Source organism: Rhinatrema bivittatum, chromosome 7 (genome assembly GCF_901001135.1).
Source record: "Rhinatrema bivittatum chromosome 7, aRhiBiv1.1, whole genome shotgun sequence".
Taxonomy (NCBI): domain Eukaryota; kingdom Metazoa; phylum Chordata; class Amphibia; order Gymnophiona; family Rhinatrematidae; genus Rhinatrema; species Rhinatrema bivittatum.
This window is the reverse complement of record NC_042621.1, coordinates 152,497,054-152,516,005: the sequence shown is the minus strand read 5'-3', so window position 1 is coordinate 152,516,005 and position 18,952 is coordinate 152,497,054. Positions and strand designations below refer to the sequence as shown.

General features: G+C 43.9%; 1 protein-coding gene across 1 annotated transcript in view; it reads left to right on the top strand.

The window, feature by feature from the left end:
- GLUD1 (glutamate dehydrogenase 1) overlaps positions 1 to 18,952 on the top strand; it is a 155,488-nt gene that overhangs the window by 94,017 nt on the left and 42,519 nt on the right. The window contains exons 6-7 of the mRNA XM_029609429.1: positions 13,732 to 13,911; positions 14,493 to 14,630. Coding sequence (XP_029465289.1) covers positions 13,732 to 13,911; positions 14,493 to 14,630 — 318 coding nt within the window. The remainder of the gene's footprint in view (positions 1 to 13,731; positions 13,912 to 14,492; positions 14,631 to 18,952) is intronic.

The window sequence follows — 18,952 nt, the reverse complement described above, 5'->3', positions numbered from 1 at the left end:
TACGAGTGTGGAAGGTCTTCAATTCTTGGTGCGTGGAGCATTCGATCCCTTCTACCCGGGCAACTGTTTCCACCATTTTGGCCTTTCTACAAGATGGTTTAGCTAAAGGTCTATCCTGTGGTTCTTAGAGAGTACAGGTAGCGGCTCTTGGGTGCTTTCGGGAGTTTCTTGAAGGGAGACCCCTGGCAGCACATCCCGATGTGGTCCGGTTTCTGAAGGGGGTGAATCAGTTGCAACCGCCCTTGAAGGTTCCATGTCCTTCCTGGAACTTGAATGTGGTTCTTAAGGCCCTTTGTGCTCCTCCTTTTGAGCCTTTAAAAAGGTCGACTCTCAAGGACCTTACGTTGAAGATGGTTTTCTTGGTGGCGATCACGTCCGCTAGAAGGGTGTCAGACCTTCAGGCCTTGTCCTGTAGGGAGCCTTTCTTGCGGTTCTCTGAAGCAGGAGTGTCTCTGCACACTGTTTCCTCGTTCCTTCCGAAAGTGGTCTCTTCGTTTCATTTGAATCAGTCGGTGGATCTTCCCTCCTTTGTGGCTATCACTGGGGCGGATCCTGTTTAAAGGGATCTGAAGAAGTTGGATATGTGTAGAATGCTGCTACGATTCTTGGAAGTCACTAATGACTTTCGTTTATCTGATCACCTCTTTGTACTTTGTCAGGGTCCAAGAAGGGGCCATATGGCCTCCAAGGCCACCATTTCTCGTTGGTTGAAGGAGGCCATAGGTTCCTCATATCTGCTCAGTGGAAGGCCTCTACCACAGGGTCTCAAGGCCCATTCGACGTGTTCCCAGGTGGCTTCCTGGGCAGAGTGTATGCAGATTTCGCCGCAGGAGATCTCTAGGGCTGCAACTTGGAAATCATTGCATACTTTTGCGCGTCATCGCCTGGATGTCCAGGGCTCAAGGGAAGCCAACTTCGGGGCTGGCATTTTAAGAGCGGGCCTCTCCGGATCCCATCCCAAGTAGTCTCAGCTCTGGTACATCCCAGGAGTCTGGACTGATCCGATATGTACAGGGAAAAGAAAATTAGCTCTTACCTCCGATAATTTTTGTTCCTGTAGTACCAAGGATCAGTCCAGAGTCCTGCCCTCAATGCTCTCTTCAGTCTGAGTCCACTATGTTTTTCCTTATGTGAGGATGTTGGGGGAATTTTCATGCAGTTCAGTTGCTATCGGTTTGTATTTCTGTTTCTGGAGCAGGTCTCTCGGGGTCAGTGAGCTCAGGGTTCTCCGGCGGTTATTCTGGAATTTAGTTAGTTTTCAGTTTCAGGGCTTTCTGCTTTGACATTACGTTAAACTGACAGGCTGTGGGTGGCACCCTGGTATCTATATGGAGCCTGACAAGCTTGGCTCTGTCTCCATCTGCTGGTGCGGAGGCAAAACCCAGGAGTCTGGACTGATCCTTGGTACTACAGGAACAAAAATTATCGGCGGTAAGAGCTAATTTTCTTTTGGTTCACATCTTTACATTTCACAATTGTCTGGACAATATGTCCTGAGGAAACTAACTTTAGACAAGCAGCTCTGTCCACTCTTCACTTGGTGGGGCTGGGTTATCTTTAACTACTCTGTTATGCAATCTTCAGCTTGGGACTCCCCATACATTATGGCTAATTCATGCCTGCTTGATGCAGAAAGAAAGTTTACTTACCTATAAACAGGCTTCTTCATAGGAAGGATGAATTAGCTAAATTTAATACTCACCCACTTTCCCTGGAGAGTTGACTGAGAGCTGGGTCTTAGTCAACACCCTCAGATGACGTCTGCCACATAATGGCCAATTTATCCTGCAGAGAGCACTGTTTATAGATAACCAAATTTGCTTTTTTTTTTTTAACCTGGGGCTACTTAATCTTTAAAGCAGTGGTTCCCAACCCTGTACTGGAGACCCCCCAGCCAGTCGGGTTTTCAGGATATCCACAATGAATATGCAAGAAAATTTGCATGTTATAGAGGCAGTGCATGCAAATTCTCTTGCATATTCATTGTGGATATCCTGAAAACCCAACTGGCTGGGGTGGTCCCCAGGACAGGGTTGGGAACCACTGCTTTGAAGTGTCTGAATATTCTTCCTATAATGCCTGTGACCTTGGATATCTCTCTCCAAACCATTTGCTGCTCAGGGACTTTTCCTTTCCCCCATGATCATGTTTAATGCCTGCTCTAGAGCCGCTTTAAATGTTAGTGCCAACAGCCGGGTTCCTGATAGAATAGGCTGTCCCTTTCCCAAAATGTTTCCCAGTTCTAATAAAATCTAAAGCCTGTTTTTCTCTACGTTGTCGTCTCATCCACACATTGAGACTCCAGAACTCAACCTGCCTTTGGGGCCTTGCAGGTGGAAGGGGAAGCATTTCTGAGAAGGCGACCCTGCAGGTTCTGGATTTCAATTTCCTACGTAAACTCCTAAATTTGGCTTCAGAACCTACCTCCTTGTAGCTTCCCAGTATCAGTACTCATTTGTAACACAATAGCGAGCCCCCCCCCCCTTTTTTTGTTTTTGTTTGGCTGTTTTGAAAAGCTGTGTACAAAAAAGACCTGTAGTCATGAGTGACAGTAACCCCTACCAGAGTGACGAATGAAGTGCCGCTTTGCACACTGGCTTTATTTAAAGTGCCCTCTTCAACATGACTGATAGTTTATAGGTGTGGTTTTCGGGTAGCACTTCATTGATTAAAGAAGCTAGAGAGCTGGCAAACCTTAGAGCATTTTATGGGAAAGAAAACATTTCAAAGAGATCCAGGAAATTAGTGCAGCATGCTTTTAAGATATTGCTTGACTCAGTTCTACTTAGCAGACTTGGATTGCAGAGACTTTCTTAATTGAACTTGTAGACAATTTCTGAGCAAGCCTGCCAGGCAACACCTGGATGGTAAACCTATATGTGTGTTTAAAATGCAGTATCTTGGAAAATTCCATAAGGTTCTGTGTGTATGTCCCTAATTTGATATTAAACCACCCCCCCCCCCCCCCAGATTGGCCCATCAAGGCTTTTGTTGGTAATTCATAGCTGCTGTAGCTGAGAAGAATGGCTGAGTAATGGATGGCAGGCTGCCCTTGCTGGAACACATTTCTGCTTTTCAGCAATTAGTCTTTGGTAGGCATTGATTCGGCTCTTCTGTATTTTGGATCCCACAGGCTAATGCTCCAGTTTTTGGAGTGAATTACATTAGAGAACTGTGGGAAAACATTTAGAATAATGCTGTAAATGACTTGGCTAGACTGTCTTTACTAAGTTAGTTGCCCATTTGGGTTTTTGCTATGGAAATAGTTTTCCCCCAAATCCGCTTCCTCTGCTGGAATAGTCATTTAAATCTGGTTTGCAGTTCCGTAAAGCAGTTTGCACATTGCAGTTTGTGGGAGGAGCAAGGATGTTCAATGAATGACCTTGTAGAAAGCTCTGTAAGTGGCAGAATAGGTTTTTCCACTTAATGCATTTGCTTTGAATCACAGGAACACTTCTGCTAGACTTATCTAGTACAAATGTTTCTTGAAAAGTTATAATTCTGATGTAGTGTTATGACTACATAGGAGGAGAAAATAACTTTAGTGCATGGACCAAGGGAAATCTGATCCTGATAGTGCCTTTACTTTCACATGAGCCGATGGAGGACCTGCATACTCATTGCTCCCTAGAGATGAGCACAGTAGGACAGTGCCGGGACTTTGGGAGAGAAAACAGGGCAGTTGCCCCAGATGTAACATTCCAGGGGGCCACATTATAGCCCTAGAGGTTTTAGGATCCTTGTGAAAATGATCACAAACAAAAACTCAATGAAGATGTTGCCAAGCATTTCCCACTTTTATTCAGAAATGCAGTAGATTTCTGTCCCCCAGCACGGACTGTGTTTTGCCACTTGGGCTGTCGGGAGGGACAGAAGCCCAAAAATGCCAACAGGATAAAGGAGTAGAAAGACAAGGATCCAAAATAAAACAACCAAAACGACAGAAGGCTATATACACCAGTGGGAATAAAAGTGGGACATGCTTGGCAGCATCTTCAATGTTTTGATCATTTTCACAAGGATCCTAGAAACTCTAGCACTATACTGTGTATATATGGTTTATTAGCGTGTACACCGCTTATCTTCTCCACTTTATTTGCTACGTTCCAAGGGGCGCCATCAGGGACTTCCATGCTGTGGATGGCCTGATGCCAAAAAGGAAACTAAGTGCCTCACTGCCTCCCCATGTTAATTTGATTTAGTGCTGCTGCACTGCTCCAGTCACCCCCCCCCCCCCTCAACTCCAGGACTAGGGCAGGGTGAAGGGGCGCCTGCTTTATTTATGCTGCATCCCTATCACGCAGGCGCTGAAGACTTGCCTACTAGCGGTTGACTTGCTGCTTGCATTCCATTGGTGCATGCAGGATCTCGACAGCAAGCAGTCTTGAGTTGTTTCCTGTTCCTGGAGCTTGCATGAGTTTGCTGCACAGCCCAAGCAGGAAGAGGTTTTGTCACATCCACGTGACAGTTTCAGGAAAAAGAGGTTGCAAATGGAACACCTACACTGGTAGAAAGGGGAACACCAGGGCCCAGAAAAGATACTATTGACTCAAGGGATGAGAGATAATGTGGACTCCTGACTAGTTTGCTTTCAGAGGGTAACAGTTGAGGAGCAGGGTCAGAAAGAAAGAGTCCAAGAGGGGAAACTGGACTGGGGGGGGGGGGGGGGGGGGAGAGAAGCAGAGGAGGGTGGATTCTGGCCAAGGGGTGAAGAGGGATACTTGGGAGAGAGGGAATCCTGGTGGTGCGGGCGTGGAGAGAGGGTTATGCTGGTCATAAGCAAGAGGGGGGAAATAGAGGGATGGGGATAGGTGGCATAGAGGGATACTTGTGGTTAAAGGGAGTGAAGGATACTGGAAAAGGGAAGGGAGAAAGATAATGCTGCTCAGGAGGGAAGGGATAGGGAAAGAGAGGAAGATGGTGAGCAGGAGGTGGGGAGAGACATGGATGCTCAGATGTGTGGGTGGAAGGATACTGGGTGGGGTGGAGAAGGGTACTGCTGTCAGGACTGAGGTGGGGGAGAGGATAGAGGTGTATTAGCGAGGGGAAGAGTGGGTGGGGGGGGGGGGGGGTGGGGGGGGGGGGGGAGGAATACTGGCCAGGCTAGATAGAGGGAGGGAGAGAGGGTACTTAGGTTTGTGTGTTCTGTTTTTGGCAGATAATGCATAAGAGCAATAAAGCATTGATTGTACAATTTACTTCAGTAGAATTTTAATTGGTTGGTATTTTATAAAGCTTTTGATGTAGTAATTTACTGTAGCAATTATCCTGGTGCATGTGTATGGAAAGGTGAAATATAAATCCAGCAGAATACTAAGGGGAGGAAGGAAAGAGAAGATGCTGTGCTGGAGTTGCCACCGCTTAGTAAATGTTGGCAGATGAAGAACAAAATGGCCAATCCGGTCTGTCCAACAAAGTGTTTAGGGTTGGAACTACCACTCCATGCAGGCTGCTCCCGCTACCTTCTTGATAGCGCAATGCAGTCATACATCTGTTTTGGGTTGAACCACTGTTGGTGCAGATTATCCCAGTGCTTCATTTCTATTCTTTTGCCACCTGGGATCCTCTGTTTATCCCTGTTCTTTTTGATTTCTGTTACTGTTTTTGTCTCCACCACCTCTTCTGGGAGGTCATTCCAGACATCCACCAAAGTTTCCATTAAAATATTTCCTGACTTTCCTGTAGGGCTTCATATCTACAGCGTCTTCTCCATTGGAAAGGGTTTGCTTTGTGTGCATTAATACCTTTAAGGTAGTTAAATGTCTCTCATAGACATCCTGTCTCTCCTCTCCTCTAGGGTAGTGTTTCCCAACCCTCTTTTAAAGGCATTGGTTTTCAGGATATCCATGATGTATACAAATTATCTTATACATATTTCATTAGAGACCTAATGTATGCAAATCTCTCATGCATATTCATTGTGGCAATCCAGAAAACCTGACTGGCTAAATATGCATTCAGAAGAGAATTAGGGAACTGCTTTAGGTTATACATATTTAAGCCCTTCAATGTCATGTCATATATGGCTTTTGGAGCAGACACCACACTATTTTAGTAGGCTTTCACTGTCGCTTCAGAGATGCATCCTCCAGAACATAAGAACATAAGAAAATGCCATACTGGGTCAGACCAAGGGTCCATCAAGCCCAGCATCCTGTTGCCAACAGTGGCCAATCCAGGCCATAAGAACCCGGCAAGTACCCAAAAACTAAGTCTGTTCCATGTTACCATTGCTAATGGCAGTGGCTATTCTCTAAGTGAACTTAATAGCAGGTAATGGACTTCTCCTCCAAGAACTTATCCAAACCTTTTTTTGAACCCAGCTACACTAACTGCACTAACCACATCCTCTGGCGGCAAATTCCAGAGCTTAATTGTGCATTGAGTGAAATAATTTTCTCTGATTAGTCTTAAAATGTGCTACTTGCTAACTTCATGGAATGCCCCCCTAGTCCTTCTATTATTCGAAAGTGTAAATAACCAATTCACATCTACTCATTCAAGACCTCTCATGATCTTAAAGACCTCTATCATATCCCCCCTCAGCTGTCTCTTCTCCAAGCTGAACAGCCCTAACCTCTTCAGCCTTTCCTCATAGGGGAGGTGTTCCATCCCATTTAATATTTTGGTTGCCCTTCTCTGTACCTTCTCCATCGCAACTATATCTTTTGAGATGCGGCGATCAGAATTGTACACAGAATTCAAGGTGCGGTCTTACCATGGAGCAATTATATTTATTTTATTTTTTTATTTAAATTCTTTTCTATAACATCATTAAGCTAGGAGCTGTCAACGGTTAACAGAGGCATATAAATTAATGTTGCTAAATGCATTTATAACTAGACAGGTGCCTGTACATTACGGTACAAAGTTTCATAACTATAGGATAAGTGAGATAGATATGCTTAGATTTATTAGAACAGTTTTTAACAATCTATATAATCTGCATGTTATCTGTTACTGCTTAAAAGTAAAACAGTCTTGTTGCTTAGGTGTGTTTTGTTAGTGTACAAACTAATTGCTCTCTATAGTTCCCCTGGATTCTATTCTCCATTCTCTTTGTGGTATGCTTGTTTAAATAGCCATGTTTTTAGGCTTTTTCTGAATAGTTTGATGTCTTTTTGCAATCTGATTTGTAATGGCATGGTATTCCATAATGAGGGCATTATGGCATTTTCTGTTTTATTAACCATTCCCTTCCTAATAATTCCTAACATTGTTTGCTTTTTTGACTGCTGCAGCACACTGAGCCGACGATTTTAAAGTATTATCCACTATAATGCCTAGATCTTTCCTGGGTGGTAGCTCCTAATATAGAACCTAACATCGTGTAACTACAGCAAGGGTTATTTTTCCCTATATGCAATACCTTGCACTTGTCCACATTAAATTTCATCTGCCATTTGTATACCCAATCTTCCAGTCTTGCAAGGTCCTCCTGTAATGTATCACAATTCGCTTGTGATTTAACTACTCTGAATAATTTTGTATCATCCGCAAATTTGATAACCTCACTCATCGTATTCCTTTCTAGATCATTTATATATATATATATATATATATATATATATATATATATATATATATATTGAAAAGCACCGGTCCAATTACAGATCCCTGAGGCACTCCACTGTTTACCCTTTTCCACTGAGAAAATTGACCATTTAATCCTACTGTTTCCTGTCTTTTAGCCAGTTTGTAATCCACGAAAGGACATCGCCTCCTATCCCATGTCTTTTTAGTTTTTTTAGAAGCCTCTCATGAGGGACTTTGTCAAACGCCTTCTGAAAATCCAAATACACTACATCTTAACGGTTCACCTTTATCCACATGTTTATTAACCCCGTCAAAAAATGAAGCAGATTTGTTAGGCAAGATTTCCCTTGGGTAAATCCATGTTGACAGTGTTCCATTAAACCATGTCTTTCTATATGCTCTACGATTTTGATCTTGAGAATAGTTTCCACTATTTTTCCCGGCACTAAAGTCAGGCTCACTGGTCTGTAGTTACCCGGATCACCCCTGGAGCCTTTTTTAAATATTGGGTTTACATTTGCCACCTCCAGTCTTCAGGTACAATGGACGATTTTAATGATAGGTTACAAATTTTAATTAATAGATCAGAAATTTCATTTTTTAGTTCCTTCAATACCCTAGGATGCATCCCATCTGGTCCAGGTGATTTTCTACTCTTTAGTTTGTCAATCTGGCCTACTGCATCTTCCAGGTTCACAGTGAATTTCGTTCAGTTCATCTGACATCACCCCTGATAACCATCTCCGGAACTGGTATCTCCCCAACATCCTCATTAGTAAACACGGAAGCAAAGAATTCATTTAGTCTTTCTGCAATGGCCTTATCTTCCCTAAGAGCCCCTTTAACCTCTCTGTCATCTAATGGTCCAACTGACTCCCCACAGATTTCTTATTATGAATTTTTGCCTCTATGGCCAACTTCATTTCAAATTCTTTCTTTGCCTGTCATCAATATTTTACACTTAACTTGACAATGCTTATGTTTTATTCTATTTTCTTCAGATGGATCCTTCTTCCAATTGTTAAAGGATTTTGTTTGGCTAAAATAGCCTCTTTCACCTCACCTTTTAACCATGACTGTAGTCGTTTTGCCTTCCTTCCACCTTTCTTAATGTGTAGAATACATATGGACTGCACCTCTTGGATTGTATTTTTAAATCGTGTCTATGCCATCCACTTATGTGCACAGAAAAGTGGATCTGTTAAAGCACTTTATTGTACTTGATCAAAGTCACCTGTGTTAAGTTCCCCCGCTACTGTTGAAAGGCTACTTTCCACTATAATCTGTCAATCTGTTATCTAAGAGCAATACATAGCACACCAAAAGAAAGTGCTTAACCGTAATGGCCATAGCAGTGGTTTTCAGGTATCATCTGTTACAGGAAAATTACTTTTTTTTTTCCCCAAGCAGTCTGGGATCATTGCTGTTTTCCACAAAAATAGCTTGACTATCTTCAGGAAGAAGCTTGAATGATTTTGCATAGTTGTCTTGACATAGAGGCTGCTTGTGCTTCAGCTGTAAACCCCTTTCAGAACCATTTTTTTTCTCTTTTCACTTTGTGCTTTCAGTCTGGAGAAATCTAATATAAAGAGAATTGCATTCTCAAAAAAATGAGGGGGATAAAAATGTGATGTTGGTGAAAATAGTTTTACCAAAAGCTTTGGAGTGAGAAAAGTCTCTGCAGACAGGCCCCATCTAGGAAGCCAGTGTAGTTTGTGTGGAACTGGTATGATGTGATCACTTTGCACTCTGTCAGCCATGCAGAAGAGTCTTTGAATGATCTGGAGCTTGTGGAAGGCCTTATCTGTAAGACTTTCATAAAGCATTACAATAATCCAGCTATGTGGTTACTGTTGCATGGACTACTTTGACTAGATTTTTAACAACGAGAGCATTTTTTGTAGGCTGCAAGCTTGAAGTGGCAGCTCTTCACTGTCCTCACGATTTGCGGGAGCTTAGTTAATTCAGAGACCAGTAGCTTTCTACCTGTTTCTTAGCAAGAATTCAGATGCTCTGAATGGAATTTTCAGATCAGCAATTTTTGTATCATTATTGGTTTAGTTTGAATATAGATGGAGTTTTTTAGCCTGTTCTTGGATGGCTGTCAGGACATGTACCAAGCTATAAAAAAAGAAAAGCTGTTTGTGGCTCCAGGTCTATGGGAACTTCTAGCTGGATGTTGTTCACATAGATGTATGCGTTTACATCAGAGGTAGTGATTAGCTGCACTGGAGTTTAAGTAAATGTGAAAGACTGGTGAATAGTATAGTGCTGGGGGTTTTGCACGCCAAGGTCCAGGGTGCTGACAACTTGTCAGCCGTCTCTACATATATTTTGCCTGTCAAATATAAAGGAATTGAACCTCAGAACTTTGCTGTTTATTCTGGCCTCTGCTAGACAGGATAGCATATGACCTGTGGTGTCAAATGCTGAGAAATGTAGTAGCGTTACAACTGCAGCCAGGCTCCTGTTGTGGCAGCTGAGGAGGTCATCTAATGGGGCCTTTGAGGACGGTCTGTTCTGTGTCCTCCATAAAAGCTTCAAGCTTTGTAAAACATGTTCATATTTGATAAGCACACTCGCTCATTCCTAGCTTTTATTGGTCACATGGCAAAGTATTCGGCACAATGCTTATTTGAATGATCTGTGAGTGGGGAAAACGTTTCTAAGAATCCTCTTTAGGTACACTGGTCACTAGTTCTCTGGAGTTAGCCAAAATATTCATTCCTGTAGAGATGTTTTAAATATAAATGAACATACTTGTTAATCAAATATATCTAAGGAATAGAACCCTATAAATTATTCAAGTGAGGACATGCATTTATTTTTTTTAAATACCCATCACCATAGAGCAGGGGTCAGGAACCTTTTTGGCTGAGAGAGCCATAAACGCCACATATTTTAAAATGTAATTCCATGAGAGCCATACAATATGTTTAAAACTAAATACAAGTAAATGTGTGCATTTTATGTAAGATCACACTTTTAAAGTACAATAAGTCTCTGAAAATATTACACCAGGCCTTAAGACACCAATACATCTCCTATTAGGAAAACGGACCAAGTCAGGCTGCTATAGAGTCCTACACAGAAACTACACGCCAGCAGAAAACCTCACCTGAATCACGTGCTGTCCCTCACCTAACATAGAATAAAGAGACCAAAACGCATAACAAGAAGCATGCAGACAAAAACTGAATTGGAAACTGCAACAAGCCAGAGTCTCTGTATGCAGTGTAACAAAGGAAAAAAGAAACATCACACATCCTTATAAAACAAATCAAGAAATATAAAATCATCAGCAGTAAAACTGTACTAACAAAAAGAACATATTTCGAAACAGCTGATGAGTGGAATATCCAATAATTAAAAACTCATATAAAACATTTCCAGATACCAACAAAATATTTCAAAATAGCAGACACAAAGATCCAGTAATGAAAAATAATAAGGATACAAAAATTTTTTTGCTCTGCATACCTGGGAACGTTTGATATCCAGGTGTCCTGAGATTGTTCTGAATTAGCAGGAGGTGGGGTGGTTTGCTTGGAACTTTCTCCTCTCTCAGTCACATACCAGCGCTCTCTCTCACACTGGCTCTCAATGACACACCTATACACACATGCTCTCAGTCACTCACATATACAAATGTTTTTTCTCTCTCACTTATATAGGCTCTTAATTACACATTTACACACATGCTGTCTATCTTTTCACGCTTACACACACACAGGCTTTCAATCACATAAATACATGCTGTCTTTTTCTCTCACACACAGACTCTCATTCACATGCTTACAAACATGTCCTCTCTTTCTCTCATTTACACACAGGCTCTCAATCACATACTCACATGCTCCCTCACCTAAATCAGCTCTCAATCACACACAGACACACATGGTCTCTCTCTCTCATTTAAACACAGGCTCTCAATCACATACTCACATGCTCCATCACCTAAACCAGCTGTCAATCAGACACAGACACACATGATCTCTCTCTTACTTATACACACAGGCTCTTAATCATACATACACATGATCTCTCTCACACACAAAGGATCTCAATCATACACACATACTCTTTCAAACAAACAGGTTTTCAATTACAAACTTACACATACAGGTTCCCAATGGTAAACTTACATTCATGCTCTCTCTCTCACAGGCAGGATCTCAATCACAGACATACTCTCTTTCACATATATAGGCTCTCAATCATTCACATACATGCAATCTCTCACTCACACACACAGGATCTCAAACACACATGCTTGCTCGCTCATTCACTCTCTCTCTCCCCCTCCCCCCCCCGGGAACTCGCGGCAGCAGCAGCCACCTCCCAACGCTAACCTCCTTCATTTTCAGCCCTCGCGGAGGCGAAGGCGGAGTCCCATCGGCCGCGGTTGAAGATTTTCATTTTCCTCCGAGCCGCGCTGCAGTCTTCTTCCCGCGCAGGCACCCGATGCTCTCCACTTCCTCTTCCGGGCCGCGGGAAGAAGAGAGCACCGGCGTGCTCTCTTCTTCCCGCGGCCCGGAAGAGGAAGTGGAGAGCATCGGGTGCCTGCGCGGGAAGACCCGCGCAGGCACCCGATGACTCCAGCGCTGGCACCCGGCTGACACCCGATGACTCCCGCGCAGGCACCCGGATGATTCCAGTCGGCGTGCTCTCTTCTCCTCCCCCCCGCGGCCCGGAAGAGGAAGTGGTGAGCATCGGGTGCCTGCGCGGAAGAAGAGACCACGCTAGTGTGGTCTCTTCTTCCCGCGCAGGCACCCGATGCTCTCCACTTCCTCTTCCGGGCCGCGGGGGGGGGGAGGAGAAGAGAGCACGCCGGTGCCGCTGACTCCAGCTGTCCTGCCGCGTTCCGCCCGGGCTGACAGCATTTTAAGCCCGGGCAGCGGAGGACCGGGGAGCAGCTGGGAACCGCGAAGTATGGCGACACGTGTCTGCGAGCCAGATGCAGCCCTCAAAAGAGCCATATCTGGCTCGCGAGCCATGGGTTCCCGACCCCTGCCATAGAGGGATGTATTATGGCTATCCACAGAGAAAATGGTTAAATTTCATATAAAAAGGATGAAGACCTGACTTGTATTTTGACCCCTTCTATCAAAGACTAGTTTAAAGTAACAATATAATAAACATCTTTTTTTAGCTTTTTTTTAGGGAAAGTGATTGAACAATCTCAATTCCATTTTGTCATTTCTGCCTTCCAAGTGTATAGTTGTATATATTGTTTTTTGAAGGGGAGGGGGAGTTTTAATTCTCAAATTGGACAAATTTGAGTCAGCCTAATAATCCTAAAATAGATTATTAAGATGTGACCCCAGACAGAATGGGAGCAAAGCCTTAGTGAATCAGGCTCATAGTGAACTGCCCTAGTGGTTAGAGCAGCAGTTTGCGAAGCAGGTTGAAATCCCACGGTTATTTCACTTCACTCTCTGTTGCCTCAGGTACAAACTGAAGCACATTGGGGACAGGAAAATGCCTACAGTACCTGAATGTTACTTGTCTTGACCTACCAATGAAAAAGCATGAGCTAACATGAAATAATAAACATAATTGTGCTAGAATTTGTGGCAGGAAGACTGTGGGGCAGCAAGTACTATTGTGCTAACAGATTTACAAGGACAATTGTTAGCCAAATTTGTACTGCTTAAAATACTATAAATACAAAATCTGAAGAGCCAGAAACAAGAGATGGACATGAGCAAAAAATGCCATAAACCATGGGTGGCCAACGCTGTCCTCGAGTTACAGATAGGCCTAGTTTTCAGGATATCCACAATGAATATACATGAGGTTGTTGCATGCACTGCTTCCATGTTTTCAAATCTATCATGTATATTCATTGTGGATATCCTGAAAACCTGACCTGTTTGTGGTTCTTGAGGACTGGAGTTGGCCATTCCTGTCATAAACCAATGCAGCAAATGTTACTGCTAAAGCAAAGGTTTTCCTTCTCTGCTTCCTTATATTTTCAATATTTTGTAGCCAACATACACTCTGGTTTTCAGATGCAGAGATGTGGGCATCATTTTAGCCTTTTGACCACTGACTGAATATAAGTATTGCATGAATTGGAGTTTGATTCAGACTTAGTTTTCTTTTGTGTACTTTTAAAGAAATCCCATTTAGAATCAAACACTTGAGAAATTCTTCTTCATGTTTAGGACCATACAAATGTTTCTTTTGCAGGATATCAATGCACATGCTTGTGTGACTGGTAAACCTATTAGTCAAGGTGGTATCCATGGACGTATATCTGCCACAGGTCGTGGTGTCTTCCATGGCGTTGAAAACTTCATCAATGAAGCCTCCTACATGGGTATCTTGGGAATGACTCCTGGGTTTGGTGATAAGACCTTTGTTATCCAGGTAGGTTTGGGAGTGGTTTTGTTAATATTTGCTGAAAAATATTTGGTTTATATTCTGCTTTTCAGGGACGTCACTTATGGTGCTTGCTTCTGTGTTCCATTTTTGGAATTCCCCTGCTGAAAGCACCGCATGCAGGATTAGTAGTAGGGTCCAAGTACTTTGCTTTCACCAATCAGCCAAGTATAAGAGGGTGAAAAAATGTAATTCCAGATGAATAGTGGCAAAGGATTATTCCTTCAAACACTTTATTTGAGAGTTCCTTATGGCTTTGGCATATATACTTGACTCTCACAATGTTGGAAGCCAATAGTAACAGGTGGGTGATAGAAAAAGATAAAGTGTGTAGCTTGCTGGGCAGACCAGATGGGCCATTTGGTCTTCTTCTGCCGTCATTTCTATGTTTCTATGTTCCCCCTAAAATAGCAGTGCAACTATATTTGAATAACACTTTTTAAAAAGTAATTGTGTGATGGTCATACTGTTTTATTTTACAAATTATGTACAACTTGTTACAACATTGCCAAGAAAATCATTAGATGTTCCTCCTAACTTACCCACATATTTTTGTTTGTATGTAACAGGGGTTTGGTAATGTAGGCCTGCATTCAATGAGGTATCTTCATCGTTTTGGTGCTAAGTGTATAGGTATTGGTGAAATTGATGGTAATATCTGGAATCCTGATGGTATTGACCCCAAAGAGCTGGAAGATTACAAGCTGGTAAGTATCATTTAAAAAAAAAAGTGTGGGTGGTGTGGCCATTATGTAATGCATAGATGCCATGGTTCATACTTGATATAAACAGTGGAGATTTCATGGATAGAAACTGTTTTTCATTGCTGGATAGCATAGGCCAAGGACTAATTGCTGTTGTGTGTTCTTGAAAGCATGTACATTAATTGGATTACAAACAATCCAATTGCTGCAATTTGGAAAGGCTGGATATAAATTTAAATGACAAATATGAACTGTGGTACATATATGCTGCTGTTCAAAATGAGTACCATGGTAAGTAATTCTTGGGGGTAGCAAACTTTATAAACTTCTGCTAACCTATGCAAGGACCTTGTGGGAGTGTGGTATTACTGATTAACTTGAGCATATAATCTAAAGAATTGAGCTTCAGTAGTTTCTGATTGCTAAAAAAGGCATATGCAGAAATACTAAGATTTTTCAGATGAACACTAATTTTTATTAAATTGCTGGAAATTCACTTCCATCCTCCAGTGTTTTGAGGATTTTAGAAACCTAAGACTTGCCATACTGGGTCAGAAAAAAAGTCCAAGCGCATTATACTTTTTCCAACAGTGGCCAATTCAGGTCACAAGTACCTGGCAGGATCCCAAAAGGTCAATAGATTCCTTGCTGGTTATCTCAGAGATAAGCAGTTGATTTCCCCAAGTCCACCTTAATGGTTTATGGACTTTTTTCCAGGAACTTGGTGTGAACTTTTTTTTAAACCCAGCTACACTAACAGCTTTCACCGCATCCTTTGGTAGTGAATTTGTTTATATATTGAGTATAAACATTTTTTCTCCTATTTGTCTTAAATGTATCATCTAGTAACTTCATTGCATATCCCACAATCTTAGTAATTTTAAAAAGGGTAAACTGATTTGTGTTTACCCATTCCACTCAATCAATATTCTATAGCCCTCCATATCTCCCCTCAGCTGTCTCTTCTCCAACCTGAAGAACCCTAATGTCTTTAGCCTTTCCTCATAGGGGAATTGTTCTATCCCCTCTATCATTTTGGTCACCCTTCTTTGTACCTTTTCTAATTCTGTCTTGAGATGCAGTGACCAGAACTCGAGACAATTCTGAAGGTGAAGCAGAGGCATTGATATTCTGTTTTATTTTCCATTCCTTTGCATTCTATTTGCTTTCTTGGTTTCCACTGCATATTGAGCAGACTATTTCAAAATATCCACGATGATGCCTAGAACCTCTTCCTGGGTGGTGATTCCCAATGTGGAACCTAGACTTGTATAGCTATAACTTAGTTTGCTCTTCACTACATGCATCACTTTCCACTTATCCACATTAAATGTCGTAAGAACATAACTTGCCTTGCTGGATCAGACTGAGGTTCCATCAAGCTCAGCATCCTGCTACCAACAGTGGCTAATACAGATTACAAATATCTGGCAAGTACCCAAGCATTAAATAGATCCCATGCTACTAATACCAGTAATAAGTGGTTATTCCCTAAGTCAACTTGATTAACAGTTTATGGACTTCTCCTTCAGAAATTTATCCAAACCTTTTTTAAACCCAGCTACACTAACTGCCCTAATTACATCCTCTGACAGTGAATTCCAAAGATTAATTGTACATTGAGTGGAAAAGAATTTTCTCCTAGGACAAGCAGGATGGTAGTCCTCACAGATGTGGCATCAGATGGAGCCTGGCACGAAAAACGTTGGTCAAAGGTTCTGGAAGCTGACTGGCATACCCATCATGCCACTATCCACGTGGCTACGCGGTGTCAGTCTTCAGTCTCATTTTTTCCGCAAAGCAGTTGCCTTGTGGTTCACGGAGCTTTCTCCAAAACGTTCAAGAATGTGTTTTTAGCAAGGATTTCTCCTCTGTTTTTCCTCTGCATGGGGTCCCTCTTCGCTGTTGGCTCCCCCGGTGTCTTGGTAGGTGTTTCTTTCGTTCTTTGCGATCTATTCCAGTCACCTTCCGGTAGCTGCTAGCCGTTGACCGCTCGCCGGCTTATTTTCATGGCGTCCTCTGGTTTTCGTAAGTGCCGTGGACCATGTCTCTCACAGATCCACACAAGGTCTGTATCCTCTGCCTGGGGGCTTCCCACAACATCCGGGCGCCCTCACTGTGCTGAGATGATCCCCAAAGGCCACCGTTCCCAACTGGACAAGCTGGAGCAGTTTTTTGGCACCAAAAAGTCTGCTCCATAGACTCCGGCCTCTGGGACTTCAACACCAAGGGGTCGCAGAGACTCCTCTAACTCAGCGATCCCTCCTCGAGAAGGGCTTAGGGGACCAGCCCTCTGATCATTCCAAGGCATCTGGATCGTTGACTTCCTCAGCGCTGGAGAAGAACAGGGCCAAGCACAGAGGGAAACGCAGACATCAGCACCAACAATTGTCGCACGTTGCCAGTGCAGATTCCAGAGGGGCACCGGCCCATGCCGAGCATCCTCCGAAGCAACCCTGTGGTGAAGAGGCCCCAACCTATTCCAATCCTAGGAGTCCCAGGCATTCCCCACAGAGTACGGTGCTAGGCACTGAGCCTCTTCAGCCTCCTGTGGAGGCTTCAGTGATGCCTCGTCCTCAGTCATCCACGTTCTCATCAGGAATGTGCAACAGGCAGTGCTCCGAGCCCTCCAGAGCATTGAGCCATCCCCGGTACCAGCTCCCATACCGGAGCCAGTGCCTACACTGCTAGTGCCCCTGCTGGAGCATTTTGATGTCCTGTTGGGTGTTCAACTGATGCAGTCAGTGCCCAGGGCTCCTTTGGTTCCCCATTGGCCACAGAGGTCCCCCTGCAGAGTAATACAGATTATAGGATCCTCCTCCAAGAAAGATACAAAACTACGCCAGAGGCCTTTGAATGCATCTGCACTCCCTGAGCCTGTTCCTGGGCCATCGGGAGTCCCAGGGCCATTGGGGCCCTTGGTGCCTCTGGCACCATCGATGCTCTTGAGGTCTTTGGCACTGAGGATGCCATGATAACCCTTGATGCAGCTACAGAGGGGAATGGGCGCTGGCCTCCCTCACCAAACTCCTGCGGACGTCAGTGAGGAAGATGTGCCATATGATCCTAGGGAGGATGATTCATCTGAGTCCTTTTTTACGGACTCTGACAACTTGCCTTCCGAGCCTTCTCCACTGGATGAGAGGCATTGCTCTCCCCAGAAGACCTCTCCTTTGCTGGTTTTGTCAGGGCTATGGCAGAAGCCATTCCTTTTCAGCTCCTCATAGAGGATGTCCACCACAAAATGCTGGAGGTTCTCCAGTTCGTGGATGTCCCAAAGGAGGTAGCCATCCCAATCCATGAAATTCTCTTGGAACTTCTGTACAGGATCTGGGAGCACCCGGTGTCTGTTCCCCCAGTTAACAAGAAGACAGATGCTCTTTATCTAGTCCAACAAGCCCTAGGCTTCCAAAAACAGCTCCCCCACCAATCTGTGGTTGTGGAGTCTGCCCTTAAAAAGGCCAAGAGATCTCGTACTCATTCCTCCGCCCCTCCTGACTGCGAACACAGGGCGTTGGATGTTTTTGGAAGGAGGGTTTTTCAAGGGGCAATGTTTATTGCCCTCCTATCAGTTGTATATGTCTCAGTACAACAGGAACCTGTGGAAACAAGTTCAGGAGCTGGCGGAGCACCTGCCTCAACAGCAGCAAGATGCATTGGAGGTAGTGATACAGAAGTGCCTGGAAGCTGGGAAGCATGAGGTGAGGGTAACCTACAACGTCTTTGAGATGGCAGCCAGAGTATCAGCTGTGGGTATTAGCACCCACTCATGGCCTGGCTTCGGGCCTTCGGTTGGAGGTTCAGGAAAGACTGGTGGACCTGCCCTGTACCAGAGAAAACCTATTCGGGGACAAGGTCAGACAGTCGCTCAGCTCAAGGACCACCACAAAACCTTGCAGCAGCTCTCGGCCAGCACCTCAGACCCACAATTTTCCAGGGACTGGCCCTCCTGTTGAGGTCCTCAAGTCTTTTTACTGCCAGAGGAGATACTACCTTCCAGCTCATGTACCAGGGCATCACGTGCCACGACCAAGAGCTGGCCTTGCCAACAGTGTGCCCGCAGCGCAGCCCAGCTGTGGGCTTTTGACTGGTAAGAGTGGAAGCCAGCTTCCGGTGCCTATAGACCCTTGCCCACCGGTCAGAGGCCGCCTATGTCTGTTCGCAGACCACTGGACCCCTATTATCTCAGACTACTGGGTTCTAGCCATCGTGCAACAGGGTTACCACCTGAAATTCAGAACAGTCCCAGCGGATTCCCCATCTCTCTCAATGTGGGATCCCTCAGGACATCGGGCAGTCCTAGAGTCTGAACTCTCGGCCCTGTT